General features: G+C 41.1%; 1 protein-coding gene across 1 annotated transcript in view; it reads right to left on the reverse strand.

The window, feature by feature from the left end:
* Window positions 1-26,003, reverse strand: part of ARFGEF3 (ARFGEF family member 3) — a 176,542-nt gene that overhangs the window by 656 nt on the left and 149,883 nt on the right. The window contains exons 27-33 of the mRNA XM_024739413.1: window positions 22,251-22,379; window positions 20,062-20,238; window positions 18,376-18,490; window positions 17,512-17,614; window positions 17,151-17,282; window positions 15,262-15,383; window positions 1,305-2,523 (exon numbers count right to left, since the gene is read on the reverse strand). Of these exons, the coding sequence (XP_024595181.1) occupies window positions 1,305-2,523; window positions 15,262-15,383; window positions 17,151-17,282; window positions 17,512-17,614; window positions 18,376-18,490; window positions 20,062-20,238; window positions 22,251-22,379 (1,997 nt within the window). The remainder of the gene's footprint in view (window positions 1-1,304; window positions 2,524-15,261; window positions 15,384-17,150; window positions 17,283-17,511; window positions 17,615-18,375; window positions 18,491-20,061; window positions 20,239-22,250; window positions 22,380-26,003) is intronic.

A 26,003-nucleotide genomic window follows, 5' to 3' on the forward strand; every position in this document is an offset into this window, starting at 1 on the left:
TTTTTTTTTTTTTTTTTTTTGTACGCGGGCCTCTCACTGCTGTGCCTTTTCCCGTTGCGGAGCACAGGCTCAGGACGCGTAGGCTCAGTGGCCATGGCTCACGGGCCCAGCCACTCCGCGGCATGTGGGATCCTCCCAGACCAGGGCACGAACCCGCGTCCCCTGCATCGGCAGGCGGACTCTCAACCACTGCGCCACCAGGGAAGCCCCTCCTCAGATTTTTAAAAACTCTCTTGCCTTCTCATGATGAGATTTTCATAGGCCATATGACATTTTTAATCAGTAGTCTCTCTAATGTCTAGAAAACTTGGAATAGGTCTACCTTAATTTAAGGTAACTTTTGAAATCATAAGCAAATCTCCAAGACATGAAAAAGCAATTAAGATTTATTTGTCAAGAAGGTCATCTGTTAAAGAATAACCTTACATCTCAGTTTGACTGGATACTTTTACAAATACAGTCTAAGATAATTTTTGTGGATTCTGAACTATGAAGTTTAGTTCTATGTTCAAGATACATCAGAGGAAAAAAGTATCTTGCAAGATTCATACTAATTCCAAGTTTATGTTCATTCTAAGAATACATTCCTGTATAGGTCCATAGAATCCTAGGGCCCAAGAGCTCCTATCTTACTATGCCTGCAACAGGAATCTACAACTTAATAAACGTCCAGATGGCTTTTAAAGGGCTCTCCATGAGTTTAGATCCTTCTATCTTTTCCCATCTCATCGTTTCTTAAATTGAATGAAACAGTGCCCCTCTTCTTTACTTCTCAAGCTCATTTTTGGGAGGTACCATAGAATTGCAAATATTAATTATATAAAGGAATAGGAACACTCTGAAAATGAGAATTTTTATGTGCTCAGGACGGGCTAGGAAAACAATTCATTGGAATAACCACATAATATGCACTTTGCCTTTTCCCTTTACATAATTCTTCATAACTACAGAATTGCTTCAGGGCTATCTTCAAATGATTAACTGGCATTGAGTCCTGGGTTTAAGTCCATCCATTTTCTAAGCTTTGGCGTCATCTTATTTACACCGGTGGGTTCCTAATTCTCAGTAGTATCTGTTATAACCCATAGAAACAATTCCTGAAATTATATGAGAATACAATTTCAGTTTCACAAGGATATACTGATGGATCCTATGTCTTAGGGGCAGGCAGTCCCCTGACTGTGGAGGATCATAACGCGTCTGAGTGCTCCCTGAGGGGCACAGGTGTGTCACTGGTACCCAGCTTCTCTCCTGCATGGCCGGCTGTGGACCCTTGCATCCTCCGGTGGGGGGCGGGTACCCACCTGGATCTGGGCTTCGGCGTCCCTTGCAGAGACACTCCGGGAGCTGCCGGTGGAGCCCGAGCGGGGCCTCTTCTCCTGGCGCAGCAGCTCGGGGCCAGCGCTGAAGGAGTGCCGCATCTGCCCCTGGTCCATCAGGTGCTGGGGCCGCTGGAGCAGCGGGGAGCCTTGGCCCCTGGGCCCCAGTGGCTCTCCCTTCTTCTCCACCTTGACCTCTTTGGGGAAGGTGGGCAGGTTATGCTGTTGTTTCCTCTTCTTGTACTCGGTCATCAGCTTTGAGATGGTCTTGTCAGCTGCCATTGTGTAGATTTTGTTGCCGGCGTTCTCCCACCACTCCTTCTTGCGGCTGGGGTCCTTCTTCTCTACCTTGGGGCTCGGGGGCAGCAGCAGCATTTCCCCGCTGGTCCCCCTCAGGCTCAGCGGCTCGCCCGCGTGATCGCGGGTCTGACTGCGGTCATCCTCGGAAGGTGTGTCTTTCCCCGAGAAGCCCCCAGTGGATGGGGTGGATGACCCCGACTGGAAGGAGGGAAGGATGAAGAAAGGGTCGCTCTTGAAGATCGGTGCCTCCTCCATACTGTTTTCCAGGTCCAAGTGCATCTGGATGTAGTTATTACACAGCTCCATGCACAGCTTGTGAAGCCTCTTGACCAGCCACACCCAGTCCGCGTTGCTGATGGGCTGGACACTGAGGGAGGGCATCCGAGCCCTCCACTGCCTCTTCTCCTTGCCCCTAGGGGGGCTCACCTGGGCGGTCTCCTCAAAAATGTCTTCATCTTCTGATGAACACTGCTGGGAGGAATCTGTGCTCCTCTCATCGTCCTCAAAAAGGACCTTCTTCACTTGCTCAGCAGTGATGGTTTCTTGGTTGCCGAGAACAGCACAGACCAGTGCGTGGAAATAAATGTTAAAACTCATGGCAGACTGGCGGTAAAGGTTGGCAGCGCCCCCGATGCCAGACACTTTCTTCAGCAGGCACTTCAACCCAGGGCTGGTGTCAAACTCTCTGGCCGTCCTGTAGGAGTCCAACAGCAGGTCAAAGATGACGGCCAAGTTCTGCATGGAGATGTATCTGAGGAAGCCAGCCAGCTTGGTTTCTGGCACTTGGATCTTCTCCTCCCCGGGAGAGGGGCCTTTGACAAACTCTTCTAACAAGATATCATATAAGTTCTGGAGTAACACTTGATGGGATAGTAAACTCACCACAATTTCCCTGAAGGAAACACTTCAAATGAAAAGAAAGGCATTGATTAGTAGCCAGCTGCCTTATATGAGTTACCTTAAAGCAATTCAGACCTTACACAAACAGAATGACTAGGCAAAATTACAAACTAAGCTACTTGTATTTTAATGTCTTTCTTCAAAAAGGACAAATTTCTTGGGGCATTACAAGATGACAGTTTTAATCATGATTAATGGAATTCCTGACACTTTTAAAATCTGGGAGCTATAGAATTAATATTATGATATTGAGTTAACGATTCTCAACAAGACTTAGGAAACAAATAGAACAATTTTATTAAAAAATCTCTAACATAGACACAATTATGTTATATGACCTGTTTTCTTTCATAGTTATGAGTAATAAAACAAATCAAGAAAGTAACAATTTCTGTTGAGTTATAGTAATTTTTTTTTTTTTTTTTTTTTTTTGCGGTATGGGGGCCTCTCCCCGCCGCGGCCCCTCCCGCCGAGGGGCACAGGCTCCGGACGCGCAGGCCCAGCGGCCATGGCTCACGGGCCCAGCCGCTCCGCGGCATGTGGGATCCTCCCAGTCCGGGGCACGAACCCGCGTCCCCTGCATCGGCAGGCGGACTCTCAACCACTGCGCCACCAGGGAAGCCCGAGTTATAGTAATTTTAATTGGCCTTTTCCCAACCCTTTGCCATTTTTCCTTAAACCCAATGCTTTTACTATTTTTTTAAGTGACGGCTGAGGAATTTTTAATAAACAGAAAAATTAAAATATAATAATTAACATTATGCTTGGACATTTGAGTTCATTTTGTTTCCCCAGTTTCACTTTTTCCTGCATATCTAGGAATGAAGTCTTTATTTCACTAAGATAGGCTTAAGAGCTTAACATCTCTCTTCTGCTAGTTATCTAGGGAATCCAAGAAATAGCTAATTGCAAGATTCCACGTTATTCTTTAACTGGTTGCATCATTTTATCTTGTGCAAGGATAGCCTCTGAAAGTACAAAGTCAGGATGTGACAGCACGTTGTATAACATACCCAGACAAAAGCAATATTCCATATAGGCTTGGGGGAAGAGAGAGGAAGAAGGAAGTATTCACTGGTCTGCACATTCCAGATATAGGAATTCTGACTACAACTGTCAAGTGTGTCAACTCTGCTAAGACACCTAGCTATGAGAATACCTGGAGAGATTTTTTTTTAAATTTAGAGTATAGTTGATTAACAATGTTTTGTTAGTTTCAGGTGTACAGAGTGATTCAGTTATACATATACATGTATCTATTCTTTTTCAAATTCTTTTCCCATTTAGGTTATTACAGAGTATCGAGCAGAGTTCCTTCCCTGTGTTACACAGTAGGTCCTTGTTGGTTATCTATTTTAAATATAGCAGTGTGTACCAGTCAATCCCAAATTCCCAATCTATCCCTCCCCTCCATACTTCCCCTCTGGTAACCATAAGTTCATTCACTAAATCTGTGAGTCTGTCCCTGCTTTGTAAATAAGTTTGTTTGTATCATTTTTTCTGGATTCCGCATATAAGCGATATCATATGATATTTGTCTTTCTTTGTCTGACTCACTTCACTTAGTATGATAATCTCCAGGTCCATCCGTGTTGCTGCAAATGGTATTATTTCATTCGTTTTATATGGCTGAGTAATATTCCATTGTATATATGTACCACATCTTCTTTATCCATTCATCTGTCAACACACAGATGAATGTTTCCATGTCTTGGCTATTGTAAACAGTGCTGCAATGAACAATGGGGTGCATGTATCCTTTTGAACCATTTTTCCCTGGATATATGCCCAGGAGTGGGATTGCTGGATCATATTGCTGGATCATAGCTCTGTTTTCAGTTTCTTAAGGAACATCCATACTGTTCTCCATAGTGGCTGTACCAATTTACATTCCCACCAACAGTGTAGGAGGGTTCCCTTTTCTCCACACCCTCTCCAGCATTTAATGTTTGTAGACTTTTTGATAATGGCCATTCTGAAGGGTGTGAGGTGATATCTTATTGTAGTCTTGATTTGCATTTCTCTAATTAGAGATCTTGAGCACCTTTTCATGTGCTTCCTGGTCATCTGTATGTCTTCTTTGGAGAAATGTCTATTTAGGTGTTCTGCCCATTTTATGATTGGGTTGTTTGTTTTTTTCAATATTGAGCCGCATGAGCTGTTTGTAAATTTTGGAGATTAATCCCTTGTTGGTCGCATTGTTTGCAAATATTTTCTCCCATTCTGTGGGTTGTCCTTTTGTTTTGTTTATGGTTTCCTTTGCTGTGCAAAATCTTTTGAGCTTAATTAGGTCCCATTTGTTTATTTTTCATTTCATTTCCATTATTGTAGGAGACGGAATGAAAAAGATATTGCTGCAATTTCTGTCAAAGAGTGTTCTGCCTGTATCTTCCTCTAAGAGTTTTATAATATCTGGTCTTAGGTTTAGGTCTTTATTCCATTTTGAGTTTATTTTTGTGTATGGTGTTAAAGAATGTTCTAATTTCATTTTTTTACATGTAGCTGTCCAGTTTCCCCAGCACCATTTCTTGAAGAGAGATTGTCTTTTCTCGATTATATAATCTTGCCTCCTTTGTTGTAGATTAATTGACTACAGTTGTGTGGGTTTGTTTCTGGGCTTTCTATCCTGTTCCGTTGATCTATATTTCTGTTTTTGTGCCAGTACCATACTGTTTTGATGACTGTAGCTTTGTAGTATAGTCTGGGAGCCTGATTCCTCCAGCTCTGTTTATCTTTCTCAAGATTGCTTTGGGGCTTCCCTGGTGGTGCAGTGGTTAAGAATCCTCCTGCCAATGCAGGGGACACAGGTTCGAGGCCTGGTCCGGGAAGATCCCACATGCTGTGGAGCAACTAAGTCCGTGCGCCACAACTACTGAGCCTGTGCTCTAGAGCCCGCGAGCCACAACTACTGAAGCCCACGTGCCTAGAGCCTGTGCTCTGCAACAAGAGAAGCCACTGCAAAGAGAAGCCTGCGCACCGCAATGAATATTAGTCCCTGCTCTCAGCAACTAGAGAAAACCCACGTGCAGCAGCAAATACCCAATGCAGCCAAAAATTGAATATATGAATAAATAAAAAAATTTTTAAAAAAAGATTGCTTTGGCTATTTGGGGTCTGTTGTGTGTCTATACAAATTTTTTGTTCTAGTCTTATGAAAAATGCCATCAGTAATCTGATAGGGATTGCACTGAATCTGTAGATTGCCTTGGGTAGTATAGTCATTTTGACACTATTGATTCTTCCAATCCAAGAACATGGTATATCTTTCCAACTTTTTGTGTCATCTTCAATTTCTTTCATCAGTGTCACAGTTTTCAGAGTACAGGTCCTTTGCCTTCTTAGGTAGGTTTATTCCTAGGTATTTTATTCTTTTTGATGTGATGGTAAGTGGGATTGTTTCTTTAATTTTGCTGTCTGACTGTTCGCTGTTAGTGTACAGAAATGCAACAGATTTCTCTGTATTTATTTTGTATCCTGCAGCTTTACCAATTTCATCGATGAGCTCTAGTAGTTTTCTGGTATCATCTTTAGGACTTTCTATGTATAGTGTCATGTTATCTGCAATCAGTGGCAGTTTTACTTTTTTCCAATTTGGATTCCCTTTATTTCTTTTTCTTCTCTGATTGCTGTGGCTAGGACTTCCAAAATTATGTTGAATAGGGCTTCCCTCGTGGCACAGTGGTTGAGAGTCTGTCTGCTGATGCAGGGGACACGGGTTTGTGCTCCGGTCTGGGAAGATCCCACATGCCATGGAGCAGCTGGGCCCGTGAGCCACGGCTGCTGAGCCTGCGCATCTGGAGCCTGTGGTCCGCAGAGTGGACATCCTTGTCCTGATCTTACAGGAAATGCTTTCAGTTTTTCACTGTTGGGTATGATTTTAGCAGTAGGTTCGTCATATATGGCCTTTATTATGTTGAGGTATGTTTCCTCTGTGCCCACTTTCTGGAGATTTTTAAAATCATAAATGGGTATTGAATTTTGTCAAAATCTTCTTCTGCATCTATTGAGATGATTATATAGTTTTTATTCTCCAATTTGTTGATGTGGTGTATCACACTGATTGATTTGTGGATATTGAAAAACGCTTGTATCCCTGGGATAAATCCCACTTGATCATGGTGTATGATCTTTTTAATGTATTGTTGGATTTGGTGTGCTAGTATTTTTGCATCTACGTTCATCAGTGATATTGACCTTTAATTTTCTTTTTTGTTGTTGTATCTTTGTCTGGTTTTTGTATCAGCGTGATGGTGGCCTCATAAAATGAGTTTGGGAGCGTTCCTTCCTCTGCAATTTTTTGGAAGAGTTTGAGAACGATGGGTGTTAGCTCTTCTCTAAATGTTTGGTAGGATTCACCTGTGAAGCCATCTGGCCCTGGTATTTTGTTGGGAGTTTTTAAATCACAGTTTTAATTTCAGTACTTGTGATTGGTCTTTTCATATTTTCTATTTCTTCCTGGTTCAGTCTTGGGAGATTGTACCTTTCTAAGAATTTGTCCATTTCTTCCAGGTTTTCCATTTTATTGGCATATAGTTGCTTATAATAGTCTCTTATTGTCCTTTGTATTTCTGTGGTATCTGTTGTAACTTCTCCGTTTTCATTTCTAATTTTATTGACTTGAGCTCTCTTCCCTCTCTTCCTTGATGAGTCTGGCTAAAGGTTTATCAAATTTTTTTATCTTCTCAAAGAACCAGCTTTTAGTTTCATTGATGTTTTTATTGTTTCCTTTGTCTGTATCTCATTTGTTTCTGCTCTGACGTTTATGGTGTCTTTCCTTCTACTAACTTTGGGGGTTTTTTGTTCTTGTTTCTCTAGTTGCTTTACGTGTAAGGTTAGGTTATTTGAGATTTTTCTTGTTTCCTGACGTAAGATTGTATTGCTATAAACTTCCCTGTTAGAACTTGTTTTGCTGCATCCCATAGCTTTTATATTATCATGCTTTCATTTTCATTCATCTCTAGGTCTTTTTTGATTTCCTATTTGATTTCTTCAGTGATCCATTCATTGCTTAATAGCATATTGTTTAGCCTCTATGTGTTTGTGTCTTTTAGTTTTTTTTCTTGTAGTTAATTTCTAATCTCATAGCATTGTGGTCGGAAAAGATGCTTGATATGATTTCAATTTTCTTAAATTTACCAAGCCTCGCTTTGTGGCCCAGCATGTGATCAATCCTGGGGAATGTTCCATGTGCACTTGAAAAGAATGTGTATTCTGCTGCTTTTGGATGGAATGCTCTGTAAATATCAGTTAAATCCTTGTGGTTTAATGTGTCATTTAAAGCCTGTGTTTCCTTATTTATTTTCTGTCTGGATGATCTGTCCATTGATGTAAGTGGGATGTTAAAGTCCCCCACTATTATTATGTTACTGTTGATTTCTCTTTTATGGCTGTTAGGAGCACCTCAATATATAAGGCGGATACTATGTTGGGTGCATATATATTTGCCATTGTTATATCTTCTTGGGTTGATCCCTTGATCATTATGTAGTGTCCTTCTTTGTTTCTTGTATCAATCTTTAAAGTCTATTTTGTCTTATATAAATATTGCCACTCCAGCTTTCTTTTGATTTCCATTTGCACAGAATACATTTTGCCATTCACTTACTTTCAATCTCTATGTGTTCCTAGATCTGAAGTGGGTCTCCTGTAGACAGCATATATACACGTGTTGTTTTTGTATCCATTCAGCCAGTCTGTGTCTTTTGGAGCATTTAATCCATTTACATTTAAAGTAATTATTGATATATATATTCTTCTTGACATTTTAATTGTTTTGAATTTGTTTTTGTAGGTGCTTTTTCTTCCCTTCCTCTTTTGTTCTCCTCTCTTGTGATTTGATGACTAACTTTAGTGTTGTGTTTGGATTACTTTTTTTTGTGTGTGTGTGTCTATTTTAGATTTTTGGTTTGCAGTTACCATGAGGTTTTTGATATAGAAGTCTATATAAAAAGCAAGATTGTTTTAAGTTGCTGTTCTTTTAATTTCAAATGCATTTCCAATATCCTGCATTTGTGATCTCCTCACAATTGCTGGTTTTCATATATTTGTGTGCAGATTATTTCCTATTTTTGTACGTTTGCCTTTACCAGTGAACTTTTCCATTCATAATTTTCTTGTTTCTAGTTGTGGCTTTTTCTTTTCTGCTTAGAGAAGTTCCTTTAGCATTTGTTGCAAAGCTGGTCTGGTGGTGCTGAATTCTCTTAGCTTTTGCTTGTCTGTAAAGCTATTGATTTCTCTGCCAAATCTGAATGAGAGCCTCGCTGTGTAGAATACTCTTGGTTGTAGGTTTTTCCCTTCCATCACTTTAAATATATAATCCCACTCCCTTCTGGCCTGCAGAATTTCTGCTGAGAAATCAGCTGATAACCTTATGGGAATTCCCTTGTAGGTTGTTTCTTTTCCCTTGTTGCTTTTAATATTTTTTCTTTATCTTTAATTTTTGTCAGTTTGATTACTATGTGTCTCAGTGTGTTCCTCCTTGGGTTTATCCTGCCTGGGACTCTGCATTTTCTGGACTTGGGTGACTGTTTCTTTTCCCATGTTAGGGAAGTGTTTCGCTTATCTCTTCAAATATTTTCTTAGGTCCTTTCTCTTCTCCTTCTGGGGCCCCTATAATGTGAATGTTGGTGTATTTAATGTTGACCCACAGGTCTCTTAGGCTGTCCTCCTTTCTTTTCATTCTTTTTTCTTTATTCTGTTCCACAGCAGTGATTTCTATCATTCTGTATTCCAGCTCACTTATCTGTTCTTCTGCCTCAGTTATTCTACTATTGATTCCTTCTAGTGTATTTTTCAATTCAGTTATTATATTGTTTGTTCTTTAGTTCTTCTAGGTCTTTGTTTCTTGTGTCTACTCAATCTGTGCCTCTATTCTTTTTTTCAAGATCTTGGACATCTTTACTATCATTACTCTGAATTCTTTTTTAGGCAGATTGACTAGCTCCACTTCACTTAGTTGTTCTTCTGGGGTTTTATCTTGTTCTTTCATCTGGGACATATTCCTCTGATGTATCATTCTGTCTGACTTTCTGTGATTGCAGTTTCCATTCCACAGGCTGCAGGGTTGTAGTCCTTGCTTCTGCTGTCTGCCCCCTGGTGGATGAGGCTGTCTAAGAGACCTGTGCAGGCTTCCTGGTGGGAGGGACTGGTACCTGTCCACCGGTGGGTGGAGCTGGATCTTTTCCCTCTGGTGGGCAGGGCCATGTCAGGGGGTGTGTTTATCGGGCAGCTATTTATTCAGGAAGACTTTAACAGCCTGCCTGCTGATGGGTGGGGCTGTGTTCCTTCCCTGTTGGTTGTTTGGCCTGAGGCATCCCAGCACTGGAGCCTACAGGCTGTTGGGTGGGGCCAGGTCTTGGTGAGAAAATGGCGGCCTCCAAGAGTGCTCACGCCAATGAATATTCACCAGAACTGCCGCCACCAGTGTCCTTGTTCCTGCAGTGAACCACAGCCACCCCCCACCAACTCTGCAGGAGACCCTCCGATACTAGCAGGTAAGTCTGGCCAGTCTCTTATGAGGTCTCTGCTTTTTCCCCTGGGTACTGTGCATGAGCCCTGTGTGTATCCTCCAAGAGTGGAGTTTCTGTCTCCCCCAGTCCTGTGGAAGTCCTGCGATCAAACCCCGCTGGCCTTCAAAGCCAGATTCTCTGGGGGCTCCTCCTCCAGACCCCCAGGCAGGGGAGCCTGATGTGGGCCTCAGACCTTTCATTCCTGTGCCAGAACTTCTGTGGTATAATTGTTTTTCAGTCTGTGGGCTGCCCACCTGGTGTGTATGGGGTTTGATTTTATCACGATTGTGCCCCTCGTACTGTCTCATTGTGGCTTCTTCTTTGGATGTAGGGTGTCTTTTTTGGTAGGTTCCAGCATTTATTTGTCAGTGGTTTGTTCAGCAGTTAGTTGTGATTTTGGTTTTCCCATAAGAAGGGGTGAGGCTCATGTCCTTCTACTCCACCATCTTCAAACCCAAAGCTTTTAGAATCTTATTGAAGTCGGTTTATAGGCACCAAACCAGTTTTCCAGGATTAAAAATGTTAATGCTTTAGGTACATATGTATAAAAGCTTTAGTGCTTCCAGTGTGGGAGATAGAGAAGGTCTAAACACTGAAAAGTTTTTTAACTTTAGAGGTGTTATGGGGCTAATATTTTCAAAGAAAGCAATGAAATTGATAATTTAATTTGCAGCCTTCTAAAACAAACCTAGGAGAGAAAACAGCATTCACTCAGCACAGGCTAATTCCTTTCTGCATCCTTTTCTGCCAGCACAGACGTGGGACTTGTTTGTGGGCCGTGGATGTGCATTTGGGGGAGGTGGGAGAGGGTGAATGCTCCCTAGACATCTGGCCAGATCTCCTGGTTGAGAAGCAGGTGCAACCCGCCAGTCATGACAACTTCCTAATCAATCAGGGCACAGCCCTGATAAGGCAACATTAGAAGTGCATGCTCACATTTTGGTGATCCAGCCCCTTTTGTTTGGCTGGATTCCTGTACTAAGAAAACACTCTCAATTCCAATTGCAACATTTTAATCCACCAATGTGGTTTTGGGTTTATGGCTTCCCATTCTTTTCACTGCTCTTAGAATTTCACGAAAATAGCTTATGTCATGATGTTGCAAACTAATTCCCATAACTGGATAATGACAAAATTACAACTCACTCATACTACTTATTTCAAAAGTCCAACTGTTACATTAATACTTAAAAAAATTTATTTATTGGAGTATATAGTTGATTTACAATGTCATGTTAGTTTCAGGTGTACAGCAAAGTGCATCAGTTACTATATCTCATACATATTACATATATACCTATATCTCCTTTTAAGATTCTTTTCCCATATAGGCCATTACAGAGTATTGAGTTCCCTGTGCTATACAGTAGGTTCTTATTAGTTATCTATTTTATATATAGTAGTTTGTATATGTCAATCCCAATCTCCCAATTTCTCTCTCCCCACTCCCTTTCCCCTCTGGTAACCATTAGTTTGTTTTCTACATCTGTGACTCTACTTCTGTTTTGTAAATAAGTTCATTTGTACCATTTTTTAAGACCATGAATTTAAAAATTGTTTTATAACTAGCAGGAAAATTTTTTTTTTTTTTTTTGGCAGTACGTGGGCCTCTCTACTGTTGTGGCCTCTCCCGCTGCGGAGCACAGGCTCCGGACGCGCAGGCCCAGCAGCCATGGCTCACAGGCCCCGCTGCTCTGATCTTCCCGGACCAGGGCATGAACCCATGTCCCCTGCATCAGCAGGCGGACTCTCAACCACTGCGCCACCAGGGAAGCCCAGGAAAAGAACAAAAATCCTCCCATACATTTTTTAAAGGTTGACCTTGACCTTTGTGTAGTGGTATCTCAAAGAAAACATCGTACTTTCAGCAAAAATGGAATATGTACAAAGAGCTGTCACTCACAAACAGTAACCCCTTCTAACATATCACTTAAGCAACTTTTTCTGTGGTAAAATATATATAACCTGATGTTACCATTTTAACCATTTTTAAAAGTTCAATTCAGTAGCATTAAGTACATGCATAATGTTGTGTAACCATCACCACTATTTCTAGAACTTTTTCATCATCACAAACAGAAACTCTGAACCTATTAAATGGTAACTCCCCAACCCCTCCCAATTCCCCCACCATGGAAGTTACTTGAGGTATTAGGAGACCTGAATATGCACTCTTTTGAAGAAGCAGGCTGTGCTTCATGTCCACAACTACAGGACCCTAACTAAGAAGGGAAATCCTGTCACTGGGCTGGCCTCCCCACTATACCATAATTCTTCAAGGGACAGGGCAGTGCCTTTCTCATCTTCTTGTCCCAGGGCAAACATATGCTGAGAGAAGCATTCAAAACAAACCAAAATAACAAAAACCAGATTAGTTCTGAGTGCAGGTGTCTGGAAGAAATGGTCTCCTTGAGCAGTGGCTCTGACACTTCAACCCCATCCTGCTGGCAGCCTGGACTCCTGAACACAACCTTCGGAAGTCATCTGTTGATGGACACTTAGGTTGCTTCCATGTCCTGGCTACTGTAACTAGAACTGCAGTGAACACGGTGGTACATGACTCTTTTTGAATTATGGTTTTCTCTGGGTATGTGCCCAGGAGTGGGATTGCTGGGTCGTATGGTAGTTCTATTTTTAGATTTTTAAGGAACCTCCATACTGTTCTCCATAGTGGCTGTATCAATTTACATTCCCACCAACAGTGCAAGAGGGTTCCCTTTTCTCCACACCCTCTCCAGCACTTATTGTTTCTAGATTTTTTGATGATGGCCATTCTGACTGGTGTGAGATGATATCTCAGTGTAGTTCTGATTTGCATTTCTCTAATGATGTTGAGCATTCTTTCATGTGTGTGTTGGCAGTCTGTATATCTTCTTTGGAGAAATGTCTATTTAGGTCTTCTGCCCATTTTTGGATTGGGTTGTTTGTTTTTTTGATATTGAGCTGCATGAGCTGCTTGTAAAGTTTGGAGCGTAATCCTTTGTCAGTTGCTTCATTTGCAAATATTTTCTCCCATTCTGAGGGTTCCCTTTTGGTCTTGTTTATGGTGTCCTTTGCTGTGCAAAAGCTTTTAAGTTTCATTAGGATATGGGGAGGGAGAAGGGTAAGCTGTGACAAAGTGAGAGAGTGGCAATGAACATATATACACTACCAAAGGTAAAATAGATAGCTAGTGGGAAGCAGCCGCATAGCACAGGGAGATCAGCTTAGTGCTTTGTGACCACCTAGAGGGGTGGGATAGGGAGGGAGACGCAAGAGGGAAGAGACATGGGACCATATGTATAACTGATTCACTTTGTTATAAAGCAGAAACTAACACACCATTGTAAAGCAATTATGCTCCAATAAAGATGTTAAAACAAACAAGCAAACCCAGATTTCTCTTTACTTAAATGTTGCAATCTGGTTTTAGTTCCAGTCTTTTTTTCCCCATGGGTGATTTTAATGTGGACCTCTGAGGACGCACCTAACCAGCAGATGCACAAACTTTTCTTACGTCTAACTCATCTTCTCCTACTTTCTGTGCTAAGAATTGCCCCTGTGAATGAGTCAAATCCAACAACGCAAAATACTTAAAGAATTTTAGAGGATGTTTTAAGGCATAGTGGCTTCTACTAAAGAATTTGTGCTTTTCCTGTTTTACTGAATTTCATTGAGGGGGTAATTGTCTATTGAAAGTACTAAGTAAACTGAGGAACCATGGTGATAAATTTTTAAATCTTAACCTTTTAAAACCGTTAAACCAGTAACATAGGAATATTAGGTGATCCTATTTTTCCTGTGTTTTATTTATAATGTGAATTCAGCTTATTATTCCTCTCCCCCTTTTTCTCCTTTTACTTCAAAAATTGTTTCAGTAGGAATAATTGGCTGAAGGGACTAGAAATATATAAAAAAAGGAAAACAGGTGAGAAAAGAACTGAAATTTGAAAGCAGATCAATGCTTAAAGCTGTGGAAAGGAATGCACAATCATTGGTATGCAGAATAGATAAAAATGCCCAACACTTTTGCGTGATCGGCAGTGGAGGGAAGCAGGGCACAGAATTGGGAGGAATACGTGGGATATCGGTAAAGTTCTACTTCTGAAGGGCAGTGGCAGGTTCAGAGTTATTTCACTTTTTATTCATGCTTGATAACCTTTGAACCTTCCACAGTCTTCTGTATGTACCACACACACCTGAGTAAAAAAAGTTAGCACCTGGAAATTTCACCCAAATAGGTCTATTAATCAAACTGCTATGCTACCTGGTAACTTTTGGAAAAGTCACACTCTCTCCCTAACATGGAAATGGTAAAGGACACGGGCATTGCGCTCAGCTAGACTTGGTTTTGATTCCAGCTCCCCCGCTTCGCAGTCTCCCTGAATGTTTCCTCATGCACAAGTGAAAGTGGATTACCTACTCCCTGTACTTCATCTATTGAACTCAAATACTTATCATCATCATTATTAGTGTGTCAGAAGTTTTAAAAAGGGAACTTTCAGTCACTGGCTTCATCTTAAACTCTAGGAACAATGGTTTTTTTGGCAGGATGATAGTATTTAAAGAGAGCAAGTTTCCTGTGGCATGCACTGAGTTTTCTGTATCCTAACAGCTGTACTGCTCATGAGAAGTTAATGATGTTATTTCTCACTGAAACAATATGAATCAGAGCTCATATTATTTTTTTAAAAAGGATTATGATATGTATGATGCTATAGGTAGTGAGTTGTGCCCCGCCCCCGGCAAATTCATACATGGAAGTCCTAATCCATAGTATCACAGAATGCATACTTGGAAAAAGGGTCTTTAAAGAAATAATTGGGTTAATGAGGGCATTAGGATGGGCCTTAATCCAGTATGACTGGTGTCCTCCTAAGAGGAGGAAATTTGCACAAAGACATATACAGAGGAAAGACCATGCAAAGACACAGGGAACGGACGTTCATCTAGAAGCCAAGGAGGGAGGCCTCAGAAGAATCCAACATGGCTGCCACCCTGATCTTGGACTTCTGGACTCTGGAACTGTGAGAAATTAATTTCCTGTTGTTTAAGCCACCCAGTCTGTGTACTTTGTTATGGCAGCCCTAGCAAACGAACACATGTGAAATGTGGGAAATTTGGTTAAAATGCTAGCAAGTTTTTGCTAAGTGACTCCACAACCATTTTCAGTATTCTTGGCTGAAGCTTGAATTACAATGAGCATGAGCTGGGGATAAATGAACTGTCCTATTTATAAGCGCTTAGCTGCTTACCTTTTCTTGGTGTGTCCGTTTGGCTTCTCATCAGGAGGCAGTTCAATAATGAGCTGACAGGACTGAGCATGATCAAAGTTGTTGGGAGTCTTTGGGGAGCTCTGGGTGTCCAACATAAACACCTGCACACATATACAAAGGTACAGGTCAGAGCGCCACCATCCTCGACCTGCCTCCGCCAGGGATCAGCTGGATGGCCTTCGGCAAGTGGCTCACTCTTTCTACTCATTTTTTCACCTTTAAAATGAGGTTGGTAATGATTTCCTCCTGGTATGTTTGTTGAGAGAATTAAATGAATTAATATGTGTGTACTGACATATGCAGAGCGTTAGAACAGAAGAGTAAGTACTCAATAAAAGTTAGCTGCTGGCACGAATAGTAATAACACTACTGCTTCTGCCACGTGACAAGTCATTACACTCCAAATAGCAAGGACTGACATTTAATGTTGTTAAGAGTAAATAAAAAGGGGCTATGTTTGTAAGAGGTCTTCTCTGCTTTAGACGTCCGTTTGGTACATATTCTAAACCACGCAGGAACAGGAAACTAATTGGGGCTTCTCCTGTCAGGGCTGCTGCTGTGGCCATGCTGCTCTATTAACAGCCAATAGGAGAAGTGACTTAGAAAACAGTAGCCACTTCTCGGATTCTGATCCAAATGATTTCATTTGACATTATTTAATATACCTTCACTACTTCCCTTTGGAAACCTGAGTATTCTTAAGGAATTTTTTCTTTCCAAATCTTGTTAAATTATCAGATCATTGAATACTGGGTTATCTGAAGAGTAAATATGGGAGAAGGTTTGGGACTGAAGAAGAAAGTAATATGAAGAAATGAAAGATTCACTAACTATTTCAGAACAGGATTCCATTCTCATATTCTTGCTGTGGGTGGAAAGACTGCTGGATGCACATGGGGAAATTCCTCATCTAGTCAGCTGTGAAGGCTTTCTACTTAGAGAGGCCACCCCTTCAGACGAGGACCACCCTCTTGCCTTCTCCGTTATGGTTCCTGGCCAGAACCCGTGTCCGGGATGTTAGGAATGTGCTCAGCAGATGTGAGTAGTTGAAGGTGGGAGGTTCTTGCCCCACTCTCTGAGGAGAGCTGGGGAAAGCGCTTCAGAAGCCAGACCTGGCAGGAAACTTCTCGACTAGTAGGGTGAACGTGACTGAGTTCTTTTTGTTGATAGGGAATCCTGGGTTATCGGTGTGCTAAGGGGAAATTCTGTTAAGGACTTCTGTAATTTAGTGATTCACTGATTCAAGAAATATTTAATAAGTGCCTTCCATCTGCCCTGCTCTAGGACTACCAATATACAGAATATGTTCTCTGCTCCTGGCTCATCAGCTTACAACCAACTTTTGTGACTTCTGCCATATGTTAGAAGAAAAAGTCATTGGTACATGGTGACTCCTGCACGGATAAGTACATCTTAATTTTACCGGTTAGTTAACATTCAACTCAAATTTATTAAACAACTTGTAAATGTTAAGCTCTTTGCTGTGTATGGGAGATACAGGAAAAAAAATAAGTTTACCATTTTTAGACACTCATAGTCTAGCATTAACAATAGTATTTCAGTAACTATTTATAACATAAGTAGTGCAAGTCAAGTTATGTATGGAGTGCAGCGGCTGGGTGGAAAAGGACCCTATTTGATCAGGGTACTGCAGGATGCAACAAGCTAGAAATGGTGAGAGGACGATGACGCTGTTGACTAGGTTCAAGTGATTTCTGGAAAAGAACAGCACTGGCTAGAGCTCAGAGCCAGGACACATATGTCCCTAAAGGAATGAAAGGCAGTGTGGGGATGCACGGCCTTCAGAAACGACCCCTAGCAATATCTCAAGCTTCCAGAGACCCTGGGATCCAAAACCCCATCCTTACCTGCTGAGCCATGGCTCGGATGCGCCAGTACTCGGCCTCAGCACTGGGGGAGGAGGATGGAGCCGCCACCCTCACCTGGCAGCCTTCCCCGCTGAAGCTCTCGGTGCCGCTGTGGAAGCAGCCCAGCAGATCCTGGGGAGAAACACAGCAGTCGTTCGCTGGGTGCACCTGAGTTCATGGCTCCAGGACCTGTCTTTGATCTGCCACTGTCACTGTGTCTGAGACAAAGTACTGATCCAGCTACCTTGTTCCCACCAAGTGAGACCGCCTTCTACAAGGAGGGAGGTGGAATCCAGGAGACCCAAGTTGAGGATCACCAGGAAGGCTGGAGGTGCCCTGGTCTCTCCTCTGAGTGACTTACCTTCACCGGCTTGAGCGTGGCCGAGAAGGCGTCCTGCAGGGCACAGCAAGCCAGCCTCCACATCTCCTCCGTGAACACGGGGCCCGCTGTCACGAGGACGTACCTGCCAGGAGAAAAAAGGAAAGAAGTCTTGAATTCATATATTTTATTGTCACAAAAGGTAGGTAGGTCCTTCCAGACGCGTGCCTAGATTTAGTCTATAGTTCCAAGTCTTGCTGTCTTTTGTCACTCTTGCCTTCGGCCCATCTGGTATGCCATTGTCCTATTTCCTCACCCATTTAATGTAAAAAAAAAAAAAATCAATGGATCCCCACTACAAATAGGCTGATGTTTAAACTTAGGCTTGCATGTATATATTCTATACTAATTTTCCCATTCCAGCCCAATTTGCCACTATTCCTCTACACATAACAAGATAAAACCCTCTTGTCACTTGTAACTCTTATCTCCATGTATGTGTTCATGTTGTTCTTCTGCTTACAAAGTCGCCACCTAGCGGAAGCTAACCCACCGTGGGAGATCTGACCAAGTATCATTACTACAGAAGCTCTGGCCGACTGCTCTACTCCCCGGGCGTCTCGTCCTTTCATGGCATTTATAGTTCCTCCTTCCTATTATCACTTTTCCCATGACTCTCTTTGCTCCCTGCGGGTAGGGACCTTGGTCACATCACTTTCTGGGCAGCAGAGCACCCTGCATAGTGACTTACACAATAAATATTTGCTGACTGGATGAAATGAAGAGTTAGTAGCACAGTCATTTTTATTTATAAGAAGTAGACTGCTACCATCAAAGAATTTAATTCCCCTGGATTTCATAATAAAAACTCCAGTTTTGTGGAGAGCCAGGGAACCTTGATGTCACCTAATACAGGAGCAGCCCACTCGGGAGATGGTTTCTGTGGGCTTGGCCACACACGCCACCAGCAACTCAAAGAGGTCCTTCAGCATGGTGTTCAGCATGCTCTCGTACCTGATGTCTGCAGGAAAATCAAAGCAAGATTGCACTCAGCGGTATTGCAAAGGAACAGGCTGGGCAGCATCTAGACTACAGCAAAAGAGGAAAGGCTAAATGATACAAAAAATAGACAAGTATCTGGGAAATAGAACAATGAGAAAAATGGCCATAACAACAAAAATAAAACACTCATTATAGCAAAAATTACCTTGGTTTTTACCTAATTTTAGCTTGTTTCATCCATTTCTAGATATATCAAGATGAAATGCATGGGGCTCAGTTTAATGTGTTGATGTACACTTTTCAAAGTATATAATTCCTCTGCTTAAGCAAAATAGAACATATACTATTATACAGCCTGAATATTAGCTAGTAAAAAATTTTAATTCTTAAAGGGAAAGATAAAACAAACATTCCTTACGGCTGATCGTTGCATTAGATTGAGTTAAATGCTCTTAGTAAACAAAAAATCTTCTCATACCAACTACCACTTCTTGAACCTTTTCAGTTTGGCTTCAGTCTGCATGCTGTCCCCAGACTAAAGAAAATAAGACCTCCCCAAATCACATTCTGTTTGCCCAGTTCAAGGAATACGCCAGTGTTCTTTTCCACAAAGTCCTTGCGATGCCACAGAACCAATTCTCAGTGGAATCCTCAAGGGTCCTGAGCTGTGCAAAGCCAGGACCTGGACAGAAACTCTACCCCTAGGGATGCAGTTAGTGCCTGCATGTGGAAATACCCATTTTTCTTCTTTCTCGATCGGTGTGTTTTTTGCAGGGCAAATTGTCCTTACTAAGCTTAGTGGAGACCCCCATTTCTTATCTTTGCTTTTTGACTCTTCCTTGGGGTCAAGTTCTCATGAGTTTCTCTAACCTCGCCAAGAAGGGAGCCTCTGACCTCCCCTTTTCCCTTAAACTTCTGTATGTCTTTCCCTTTTCTTTGTAACCTTTAGGGCTAGCAGCAAGATTCCTCCTGCTCCCAAATTTCCAGATCTTTCCATGGCAAGTATCTATTTCACAAATGCTGCTCCACTGATACCACAGCTGACATAACAGCTCCCTGTCTGCTGACTTCAGCATACTATCCACCCCACACTTCCAAATCTTTTTCAAAGTGCCACAGGTATGACCCCCCCTCTTCCCCCCTAATCTGTTAAGTAACCTCTTGCCCATAATCTGAGCCTTTTCTAAAACCCTGCCTCTTCCATTTAGCCTCCCCAGATGCAGCAGGACAATAGGATACACTCTCTCCCTTACCCCCCAGCCTAGAGGGGTATTTCTTCTTTTTTAATTTATTATATACTTGAACTTGCCTCCCCTCTCCTAATGCACAGATATCCTAGACCTCATTAGGTGTTTTATTTTTAGTCACACATGTATTTTAAGCATTCTGTTTGATAATTTTGTAGAGGACACAGGGGTACCAATTTTCTTCTTGACAACCTACTATTAGAAGGCTGGCACTAACCACATAATTCTATTTTAGTAATTCCCAGGACAAAAATCACGCACTGGTGTTTACTAAGCACTTCTAGACAATGCTGCTGTCTACTAAACAACTACTCAGCATGAGCTGCTCTGGCACCATAGATACCTGAGTGGATGAAGCTCTGGATGTGCTCCACCACCAGCTCACAGGACAGACCAATGGCATGCTTGAAGTTAGCAGAGGCCACGTCCCAGTAAGAATGGTCTTTATGGCTACGGCGAAGCCAAAGGGACATCACAGGAAGGAGAAGGTGAACAACCGCATAGATGCCAAACCCTGGTCCTGAAAAAGAAAGGTCAGCATCAGAATTGTGACCTTAGCACCTCTCCTGCAACAGAATGGCAGTGCCAAGTGACAGCAGAGAGCTTCCCACCTCTTTCCTCTTTCGCAGGAGCTCCCCATTCTGAGAAGGAGCAAGGAAAAAGAATTTACCACTGATTGGGAAACATATGGTCTTTGGTGACATTTTTCTTTTTTGTTTCTGCATGATTTTAATTACGTAATACGTAAATATACTCGTTAAAAATTCAAACAATACTGATAAAGCTAAAGTATCACTTGATCAATTCCTTAGTCCCCATAAACATACAAATACACATATAAGAAAAAGTTCACCCTTTGAACTCTAAGTATGTATATTTATATGAAACTAAGAGTACATATATTTATAAGAAACAGAGAAATAGAGGTTTTTTTAAATTACTTTTATATAAATGGGATACGGTAAACCTTGGTCTGCATGTTGATTTTTTTGCCCATAACAGTTACAAGTTGGAGATCATTCTGTGTCAGCAAATTAGATATTCCTCATTTTTATTACCACGTACTGTTCCAAACTATTCAAACTGTATATGCATTAGTTTACTTATCCATTCCCTGACTGATGGAAATTTAAGATGTTTCTATATTTTGCTTTATGGATAACACTAATAAAAATATTTGTGGAAATGTTGATGGATTTTTAAAATTCTGACTACAAAAGCAAGGTATCCTTTTCATAATAAACACAGAAAACACATGAGAATATAAAGAAGAAGAAAATAATATTTTGATGTATTTCCTTCTAGTATTTTTTGAATGTATTATCTTTGGGTGTATGTGTATATTTATCAAATGCTTCTCAGAAAGTTGAGCTTGTACTCCACGCTATATATATTTTAACATAATGCCCTATAAACAATTATTGATGTCACTAAATATTATTCACAGATATTCATTTTAATGCCTGTAGATATTTACATGCTTTTACCATAACTTATTTAACCCATTTAGGGTGTTCAGAATTATTTTGGTATTCAAGATGCTTCATCAAACATCATTATATACAGAATGTTCTCTTCATTACTGTTAATTTCCTTTGATAGATTTCTAGGAGTAGAATTATTGGGCTAAAACGCTCTTCATACACACAGTAGTAGAAAATGATACTGACCAATAAAACAGATTTAGAAATAGTGGCATATAATTAATGCTATAAGATACCTGCTCATTCTTGGATAGAAAGTCTTTAAATTTTTAATGTGTAGGAGTAGCTATAATGGTGTTCCTGAAAAAAATTCTGATATAAACTTTGCTATGGATCTTAAAACAGTATCACTTATCAAGTCTTCATCAGTTTATACTGAATACAAAACTCCTCTTATTACTCGGGAATTAAACTAGTGGTTTCATTTGTGGTTCTGATTCTGTTAGTGAAAACTAAAATTTCTATAAAAAATTTCTCCGATCTTGGGAAAATTTGATGAGTAAGTGTGCATGCCAACCTTGACTAATTCAGAACAAGAAATAAATTCCCAAGGGCCATTTCCTGTACTATCAGGAACTCACTAGATGGCTTTTCCCAAATATAATCACCTATGACCCTTAGACAATTAAGATGTTGCTGTCTTCATACCTTTGAGTGGTTGGTTCATGTCAGTGGTAGACCTGTTAAGCCCTACTGACAGCCCTGGGGCCAGGAGTATATGAGACCCAGCCACAGAGGAAGGCTGTAACCATAGAACAGAGCAAAGCCAACTGGCTCAAGGGGACATTGATACCACAGCATTGGCCTGAATATAGTGGGGTTCTACACATTCACCTACCTGGCCACCACCCATTATTTATAAATGGACTGGTGGGAAACCTATAAACAATACAAGGACATGTCTTAAATGTTCAACAAATATATATATCGAGCATCTATTATGCTCTCTGGGGTTACATCAATGAAATAGACACTCATACAAATACCTTCCTGAAAAAAGTTACATGTATAACAAACTCCCTCAAAAGACAGACATAGAAATACTTACCAGGTGTTTTGGTAACATCTCTCAACAGCTCAAAGAGCAAATCCAAGGTCGGGGGTTGGTGCTGACGTGGACAGTTAGACACAGCTGCTGTGAGCTGCTCCAGCAGAATGATCCAGACTTCTATCAGACCTGGAAACCAAAAGCAGACCCCTGTGAAATTCAGTCAAACATGATACAGAATCATCACAAGACCAAACTAAACACTATATATAAAAGGCTTCTGAAAACTACCAAGCGCTATATGGATATAAGGCATCACCCTGTAAGGTAGCCCTCAGTGCCTATGAGCATGGATTAAATGATTTACATGTTCTGACAAAGTCAAAGAAAAAAAAATACTGTTCAAGTGTCTTCCTTACTCCCCTTCAGGAGGAAGGTGATGTGGTATGTAAATTCTACTATATGAAACAATTGTTAGATTCATTGGAAGTTGATGATAGCAAAGTAATAATATCCTTTTAGTTCCATCACTTTAATCCTTTTTAAAAAAATTATAAATATATATAACAAAAATTGCCATTTTAACCATTTTTACATGTGTAATTCAGTAGTATTAATTACACATATGATGTTGTGCAACCATCATTACTATTAATTTCCAAGACTTTTTCATTACCTCAGAGAGAAACTATAACCAGTAAGCAACAACTCTGCATTCTCCGCATCACTCCAGCACCTGCTAACCTGTGTCTGGCTTATTTCACTTAGCATAATGTTTTCAAGGTACATCCATGTTGTAGCATGTATCATAACTTCATTCCTTTTTATGGATGAATTATATTCCATTGTATGTATATACCACAGTTTGTTTATTGAGGTACAAAAGTATCTAGAGTAGAATATGCAAAATAGCTCACTCTATATCTTATTTTAATACTTCCAATTTTCCAGCGAAAGAAAACTGTATGAGAAGATGCAACGTTGCAATACTCCCATTAAAAAAAACCTACTTCCCCAATTTTGAATATCCCCATTAATAGGAGCCAAAACCAAAGTCATACACAATAAATATAAGAAAACCAGGTGACAAGAAATTCTCATGAACCTCAAAATATAAGTGGGGGTGGACAAGCTAATTAATAGGATATGCAGGGGAAAGAAAAACATGTTATACACTACTGTAAGGGGAGCAACCAATAAAATCCAAGCGGAAAACTCTACGTGACAAAGAACCTCACTTCTTCAACAAATAAATTGCAAAGACGTAAAAGAGAGATGGAGAGGAAAATCTATAGACTGACAAGGACTTAAGAGATAGAGCAGCCACACATGTAGTGTAGATCTTACATGAACCTTGAAAATTAACTGATATGTATAAGAAAACTGGCAAATTGGCTATAAGTTAAAAATAGCTGAAGCCACCTTGGACGTGAATCCGGGCCTGTCAGGCCCAGGTGGAGTCCCTGGCACGCTGGGCAGCGCGGGCGGTGCAAATGGCCTGGCTCTGACTCTGAGAACACCAGGCTGCCCTGTGCACCTGAGGCCACTGCCCTGCCCCTCCTGCAGCCCTGGGTCCCCATTGCCATGCACCAGCCAGGCAGTTCCAGGGATTTGGATGTCCGTGTTTTTGGGTGATGGTTACTTCGCCTGCCGCAAGCTTGCGGGATCTTGGTTCCCAGGCCAGAGGTCAGGCCTGAGCTCCTGTGGTGGGAGCTCCGAGTCCAAACTGCTGGACTAACGGAGAACCTCAGACCCCAGGGAGTATCAATTGGAGTAAGGCCTCACAGAGGTCCTCATCTCAGCACCAAGACCCAGCTCTATCCAACTGCCTGCAAACTCCAGTGCTGGATGTCTCAGGCCAAACAACCAATAAGACAGGAATACAGAAGCACCCATCAAAAAACAAAATTAAACGACAAAAGAATTGTTACAGACGAAGAAGTAAGGTAAAAACCTACAACACCAAATAAATGAAGATGAAATAGGCAACCTACCTGAAAAAGAATTCAGAGTAATGATAGTAAAGATGATCCAAAATCTCAGAAACTGATGGAGAAAATACAAGAAACATTTAACAATAGAAAGCTGGAGGGACTTCCCTAGTGGTGCAGTAGTTAAGAATCCGCCTGCTAATGCAGGGGACACGGGTTCAATCCCTGGTTTGGGAAGATCCCACATGCCGTGGAGCAACTAAGCCCATGCACCACAACTACTGAGCCTGTGTTCTAGAGCCCGAGAGCCACAACTACTGAACCCACGTGCCACAACTACTGAAGCCTGTGCGCCTAGAGCCATTGCTCTGCAACAAGAGAAGCCATCTCAATGAGAAGCCCGAGCACCGCAATGAAGAGTAGCCCCCGCTCGCCACAACTAGAGAAAGCCAGCGCACAGCAACGAAGACCCAACTGAGCCAAAAACAAATAAATAAAAAGTAAATAAATTTTTTAAAAAAAGAAACCTTGAGTAGCAATTCTTGTATCACACAAAATAGACTTTAAAATAAAGACTATTACAAGAGACAAAGAAGGACACTACATAATGATCAAGTGATCAATCCAGGAAGAAGATATTAGAATTGTAAATATTTATGCACCCAAAATAGGAGCACCTCAATACATTAGGCAAATGCTAACAGCCAGAAAAGGGGAAATCGAAAGTAACACAATCACAGTAGGGGACGTTAACACCCCACTTTCACCAATGGACAGATCATCCAAAATGAAAATAAAGAAACACAAGTTTTAAATGACACATTAAACAAAATGGACTTAATTGATATTTATAGGACATTCTATCCAAAAACAACAGAATACACTTTCTTCTCAAGTGCTCATGGAACATGCTCCAGGATAGACCATATCTTAGGTTACAGATCAAGCCTTGGTAAACTTAAGAAAATTGAAATCGTATCAAGTATCTTTTCCAACCATAACGCTATGAGACTAGATATCAAATACACGAAAAAATCTGTAAAATATACAAACACATGGAGGCTAAACAATACCACTACTAAATAACCAGAGATCACTGAAGAACTCAAAGAGGTAATCAAAAAATACCTAGAAACAAATGACAATGAAAATACGATAACCCAAAACCTATGGGATGGAGCAAAAGCAGTTCTAACTAAGAGGGAAGTTTATGGCAATACAATCCTACCTCAAGAAACAAGAAAAATCTCAAACAACCTAACTTTACACCTAAAGCAATTAGAGAAAGAACAAAAAAAACCCCAAAGTCAGCAGAAGGAAAAAAGTCATAAAGATCATATCAGAAATAAAGGAAACAATAGCAAAGATCAATAAAACTAAAAGCTGGTTCTTTGAGAAGATAAACAAAATTGATAAACCATTAGCCAGACTCATCAAGAAAAAAAGGGAGAAGACTCAGATCAACAGAATTAGAAATGAAAAAGGAGTGGTAACAACCGACACTGCAGAAATACAAAGAAAGGATCATGAGAAATCACTACAAGCAACTATATGCCAATAAAATGGACAACCCGGAAGAAATGGACAAATTCTTAGAAAAGCACAACCTTCCAAGACTGAACCAGGAAGAAATAGAAAATATAAACCAATCACAAGCACCGAAATTGAAAGTGTGATTAAAAATCTTCCAACAGGGCTTCCCTGGTGGCGCAGTGGTTGATAGTCCGCCTGCTGATGCAGGGGACACAGGTTCATGCCCCGGTCCGGGAAGATCCCACATGCCACAGAGCGGCTGGGCCCGTGAGCCATGGCCACTAAGCCTGCGTGTCCGGAGCCTGTGCTCCACAATGGGAGAGGCCACAACAGTGAGAGGCCCGTGTAC

The sequence above is a fragment of the Neophocaena asiaeorientalis genome, unplaced genomic scaffold (assembly GCF_003031525.2).
Source record: "Neophocaena asiaeorientalis asiaeorientalis breed wild unplaced genomic scaffold, Neophocaena_asiaeorientalis_V1.1 scaffold162, whole genome shotgun sequence".
Classification (NCBI taxonomy): domain Eukaryota; kingdom Metazoa; phylum Chordata; class Mammalia; order Artiodactyla; family Phocoenidae; genus Neophocaena; species Neophocaena asiaeorientalis.